Source organism: Numenius arquata, chromosome Z, assembly GCF_964106895.1.
Source record: "Numenius arquata chromosome Z, bNumArq3.hap1.1, whole genome shotgun sequence".
In the NCBI taxonomy this organism is placed as follows: domain Eukaryota; kingdom Metazoa; phylum Chordata; class Aves; order Charadriiformes; family Scolopacidae; genus Numenius; species Numenius arquata.
In genome coordinates, this window is record NC_133616.1 from 43,970,612 (window position 1) to 43,976,611 (window position 6,000).

The following is a 6,000-nucleotide window of genomic DNA, read 5'->3' on the forward strand; positions in this document are numbered from 1 at the left end:
ATCAACAGAAAAGAAGTCGTCACCAAGCAGGTTACTTGTAGAATATTTTCCTGATACTTCATGATGAGTAAACTGCATGTACTTTTTATGCTGATTGAAACTTTAAATGTTGAAAATGCATATTTATTTCTAGTATTGTAGAAGCATTTTTCATTGAAATCGACTCTATGTTGTTACACTTAGAACAGCAGAACTTTGAATTGAGAGCAGATTTCTATGTAATGCGAGCAAGAGAGTTGTCATAACTTTATCTGTTGTCAGAAGAGTAAATATGTCTTTTTGGGTTTTGTTCTAGGGAATTCACTCTCTTAACTTAAAAGAAAATGTCTACATCTAATGTTGCAGCAAGAGTGGAAACTTGGCTTTCATCCACATGGCATGTTAAAGTTCCTTTGACATGGCTGGAAGCATGTATTAGTTGGATCCAGGAAGAAAATGGTGGTAGTAACTTAAGTCAAGCTCAGATTAACAGGCAGGTATTTGAGCAATGGCTTCTTACTGATCTAAGAGATTTGGAATATCCCATTTTGCCTGACTGCATCTTAGATGCTCCCAAAGGAGAGTTGTCAGGCTTCTACTCCATACAGATTGATTCACTGCTTGATGTTAGCCAGCCAGCATATTCCCAGTTGCAGAAGCTAAGAGGGAAAAACACTATAAATGAAGAAGTAACAGCTGCTACACAGGCTTTCCCGAAGCCCTGGGAAGCAAAGCCTACTCGAATGCTGATGCTGCAACTAACTGATGGGATACATCAAATTCAGGGCATGGAGTATCAACCAGTGCCTGTCCTCCACAGTAATCTTCCTCCTGGAACAAAGATCACTGTACAGGGTAATATTGCATATCGTCTTGGAGTTCTTCTGCTTAAACCAGAAAATGTGAAATTGTTGGGGGGTGAAGTGGATGCTCTTCTGGAGGAGTATTCTCAGGAAAGAGTCCTTGCTAGATTAATTGGAGAAACTGAAAACCCTAATTCTGTTGGGCAAGCTGGTCACAACCAAACTGTTTCAAGGCCTGTGCATGAGTTAGAACAAACTCCAGGCCCTTCAGATGAAGAGCTTTTAGCCAGTCTTGATGAAAATAATGGATTTACTTTAAATGATGAAACGTCTTTAGAAAGTGGATACTGCAGTAGAAGCAACAATTTTAGTACAGCCTCAGGTTCACTGACTGCACGCAATGGAAATGGTTTGCTGCAGGAATCTGGAAGTCCTTTGCCTCATTCAGATGAACAAGTTTCACCTCCCATAGAATGTGTCGATGGCTTTTTAAATGACTTGCCTTTAGAAGACGACTTTCTTCTGGAAGAAGAGATGCAAAGAGAGCTGGAAGAAGTGCCGCAAGTGGTCATGAACAGAAACATAGGTTTAATTACTGAGAGACTTCCACATATATCTAGAAGCTCCTGCAATTCATCTTTAAATGCCACTTGTGAAAAAGATGATGTGAATGAGAGAGATAAGCCTGCAGAAGCTACCAGCAAGCAAAAGACTTTTGGAAGAACAGTATTTGATGGAGATGGAAATAGTATGAGTAGTTTTTCACAGCACAAGAGTGTACATCAGACATGCAGTTCTACAGATTTTTCTTTGGAAAATCCTTCTGAAGAAAGGCAGAATGATACAGACCTAGATGAGAGCAGGTGTAAACCCCAGCACACTTCTGACAGCAGGCTGTTAAATTATGATCCTGTATTTTTCTCAAAAACAGATCCAGAATTAAATCTGCAGAAGCATGATTCCCAGACCTTTCCTTGCAGAGCAGTAGAGGCACTTGTAGATTTAGATTCTCCACCTTTCACATATATTTCCCTCCTCCTGGCAAAAAACCCAGAAGCTGTTACAATTCTGAAAGTTAAATGTTTTATTGTTACTCTCACTGGAAACCTCACAAGCAGCAATGGATGCTGGGGTATAAAGGCAAAAATTTCTGATGGCTCAGCTTATCTTGAAGTAGATTTTGCTGATGATATTCTAACAAGTTTGATTGGCTTTTCAGTGCCTGAAATGAATAGGCTGAAAAAGGATCCAGCTTTACATCAAAAGCTTAAGGATGGTTTAGAGAAATGTCAAAAACAACTGATAGATCTCTGTTGTTTGATGACTATAGAGTTTAATCCACTTCAGTCTAAAGCCACTGTATTACTTCTCCAGGATGCTGATGCAAGGCACCTAGAACAATTGAAGAAACGTTTGAACAAATAACGTGCAAACTTGTAGACTGTGTATTAGGGATCGTTTAAGTCAGATTTCCCCTGAAGGACTGCTGAAAGTTAAATTTTAAAGTTAAGTGGTATGTCTTTTCTCTTATCAGGAAAAATAATGGAAAAATGAGAGGAGGAGATGACTCGTTGGAGTGAAACTTAGTAGTTTATTTCTTATGGTAATAGTATTGAAATAAGCTTTCAAATATTTCTGTCTTGATTTAAAATACTCTTGTATCACTTTCATTCTGCAAAGTCCTCGGCGTCTTCAATTAGTGACCTGGAGTAGCAGAAGTTGTCAGGAAGTGGGTAACAACAAACAAACCATATTGTTATACTTTTTCAAGGATGATTACATATATGATTTTTAAAAGGTAGCTGTAGGAGACTATCAGTCTTTTCTTGGAGGAAAGCAGTTGAGCAAATTCAAACAAAGAATTATTGTTTAAATGCAGTCACTTCTGACTATGCCAACCTGAAAACCTGGAATACATATTCAGTGTGAAAGAACCTGAAGCATAGAGAAATGAAATATTTTCTTCTAAATATTCAGGTGTGAGGGGAAAAAAATGCCACCCTATACATAAATGAGATAAAAAGCTGTATATTTTTTAAAAAAAATTTTAAAGTGCCAAATATTTTTAAATGTTTTATTAACAGAAAAGTATTAATATAACATGGGGAATCTGTTTTTTTCACGTTAGTGTTAATCATTGCTAATAATTTTGAATGCACAGGCAAGGCCACCTTGTTCATTCTTATGATTACTTGTCTAACCTATTCATAGCGTAGCCAAATACTTGTGCTACAAACCTGCTGTATATGTATGTTTAATGTTGGTCTAAATTTTGATCGATTTTTTTTTTTAATTCTGATTTTAGAATGTATAAAAATAAATATATTAAAGCTTTCATTTAAACTTTGGTGGAACCTGTTTAGTCACTTTTAAAGAGAAATATGCACCTTGTTGAGTGTATTGAGTACCAGAATTGATTTGATTTGTTTTTTTGTTCTTCCTTTTCCTTCTTCCCATCCTTTTCCCTTTTTTTTTTTCTTTTTTTTTTTTTTTTTGTTGAAATTAGAACAATTAAAATTCCAGCAGGGGTAGAGGACCAACGACAGAAGTCTGCGCAGTGTTGACAGTGTTTGCAAAGAATGTAAAATTTGTAGCCAGGAGAGGGATTTTTCAATTGGACTGTCAGTATCTTTGTTCAGAGCCTTTTCTTTCCCTGAACAATGTCTGTTAGACCTTTGGGAACTGCTGTGAGAGACTGTCAGTACTGCCCTACTGCTCTGTCCCCAATTGAGAAGCATCCTTTGAGAATCCAAATGACCTCCGGAAAACTAGCAGTACTAAGTAAGGTAAAAACAGAGAAAGGTGGGGGAGGGGGAATCTTGAGCTTTTTCAGGCTTTATTTTTTACAGTTTAGAAATGCATAAATTCCTGTGTCCCTTTCCTTCCTCTCCTCCCCTCTCTTCCCTCCCCACTCTGAAGAAAACCTGAGCAAACCTTAACCCTCTGAATCATTTTGGGGTTTATCTTCTGAGGCTGTTGGGAATTGTGCATCATTTAGAAATGCAACAGCAAAAGTTTTTGCATGTGTGGAATCTATTGCTGGATCTTTAGTTACAGTTACAAATTGCTTGTTCATGGGAAACTGACCAAGCTTCATCTCATGTAATCCTTATACAAAGTAGCACAGCTGACTGTGAACCTTTAGTGTGGTCTTCTGGAAACATTTCTTTTATGATGAGTTATGGAAACTTCATTTGAAGCTTTGGCCTTACCATGTAAAAGCATAGGAGCCCTTAAAGTTCAAGCTAAATGAATAATCCACAGATTTTATTCCATTTGTGCAAAGCAAGAGGAATGTCACTCAAAGCAAGCAATCAAATGAAGTGTTGTCTTTGTTTCAGCTGATGAAGTTGCAGAGGCCCTTCTTTTTCTGCATTTGTGTTAAGGTTTAGTCTTCTGCTAAAAAGTACATGCATCTTCCATCCTCTTCTCTCTCCTTCCCTCTTTTCCTCCCTCCCTCCCACATTAAAAGCCCTGTTGTTTGTCTGACTTTTCCTTCTCTCCCTCCCCCCCATTGTCCTTGTCTTCATTTTCAGGATGTTCTTCCTGAAGGGATACTCTGTGCCTGTTCTCCAGTGCAAGCAAGCAGGTAAATCTCAGTATTGCTAGCTGTTCAGAGCTTCATTGCTCTGTAGATATTTCAGGGCAATTTTCTAGCATATAATGATTTCAGACCCGTGTTTAAGCTTTCAGAATTAATGAAAGGTATTGCATAGTTTTTCTGACAAGAAAAGGAATGAAATGAAATGATTTTGAGAAAGCACACTTAGTTAAGAGCAGTATGTCAAACAGAAAATGGCATGTGTGGCTGTGTGTACCAGTCATTGGTTCACACCTGCTCAATTTATTGCCTCTCGGAACCAACTTCTCTATTGCTAGCCTTAACGCTTTTGTGCTGTGTGTATGTAATTTGTGTGGATATTGCCTCAGTGTGCCAAGCAGTGGTGCACATGCAGTTTCGGAAGCTGTATTCTTCAGGAATGTTTTCATATTAATGGGAAAAATAAATTGCAGATTTTTAAATTTATGATCACAATGGAAGCTTCCAGCTAATTCAGTTTAAAAGTATGAAACCTACAATGTTCTCACACAATTATTTGGATGGAATTACGTTAATGATGAAAGTTTGCTCTTGCTGCCTTTCTTACAGTTATTAAAGAAAATGAAAACGATAAATTGGCTATGGTGGTGCCAGGTACCAGGAGCCAGAGTATCCCATTTCAAGAACTCTGTCACTAAGGCAAGGGGCAGTAGAAAAAAGGAGGTTCTCGGAAATTTTGCTTCACCCTACTTCCTTTAGAGGTATCCACTCTCAAACTGTAGAACAAGGCAGTGGCTGGACTGAAGCATGTGGCAGGTTTCCAAGTAAACTAGGCTGGCAAGAACAGCTTGAGGACTAGCCTAATCCTACCGATGCTAGTTTCACCACAACGAAGCATGTCATTATAACGCAGCAGCTTCCTCCTTGTTGAACGAAGGCAGTGTCCTAAGGAAGCGACAGCTAGTTGAGATAGCGTCATTTTAAAGTATCAGTTAGGAACATTATGGCATTTCTTAAAGAATGTGCTGTACTGCTCCAGTACTGTGACTTCACACTAAGATAATTATGTATTTCGGGTTTTATCAGTAGGAGAACTTTTCACAATAGCTGAACGTGGAACGTGATTAGGTATAACAAGAAATATAACATTTGGTTTTAAATATACAGCCCCGGTTCTTAATGTCTTGCTATAATGTCAAGCATTTCTGTTTAGAATAAAATGGAAATAACTTTTAAGCTTTTTGTTATAGAGAGGGAAGAGTGATTTCTAGTACAGTACTTATGAATTATCCAGTGGCAAGCAAACCTAAATGTATTTACCTGGGAGGAAAGGGCAAAAAGGACTTTAAAATGTAAATAGTACATCTCATTTCGCATCCAATTATCTGTATTCTAGAAGGAACAGAATGCCAACAGTAATGACAGCAAATGAGATATTAAGGGCAGCCTGACATTGCAACTCTAATTCAACAGAAGTAGAAGTTTTGTACAAATCAGCTTCTCATCTAAATGAGTGCATGGCATACTCTTGTATCAGTGTGTCACTCTTTAATCTTTTTTTTTCCTTAATTTCCTAGTTTGAGGTAGAACAAAACCAATTTTCTTTTCAGTAATTTTACTTCTCAGTTAAGTCTCTTCTAACTAACTGCACTCTGAAATTAATGGTGTGTTTTTTCA

The 6,000-nt window shown here is 37.7% G+C and overlaps 1 protein-coding gene across 1 annotated transcript; it reads left to right on the top strand.

Annotated features, from left to right (window-relative positions):
* The first annotated feature begins 323 nt into the window (after positions 1-323).
* RMI1 (RecQ mediated genome instability 1) lies at positions 324-2,207 on the top strand. The gene has a single exon (XM_074166747.1). It carries the CDS (start codon positions 324-326, stop codon positions 2,205-2,207), a length of 1,884 nt encoding a protein of 627 aa, XP_074022848.1.
* Positions 2,208-6,000: the final 3,793 nt, after the last annotated feature.

What these genes read in the sequence shown, in the direction of transcription:
- RMI1 (XM_074166747.1), top strand. Translation starts at nt 324, where the DNA reads ATGTCTACATCTAATGTTGCAGCAAGAGTGGAAACTTGGCTTTCATCC.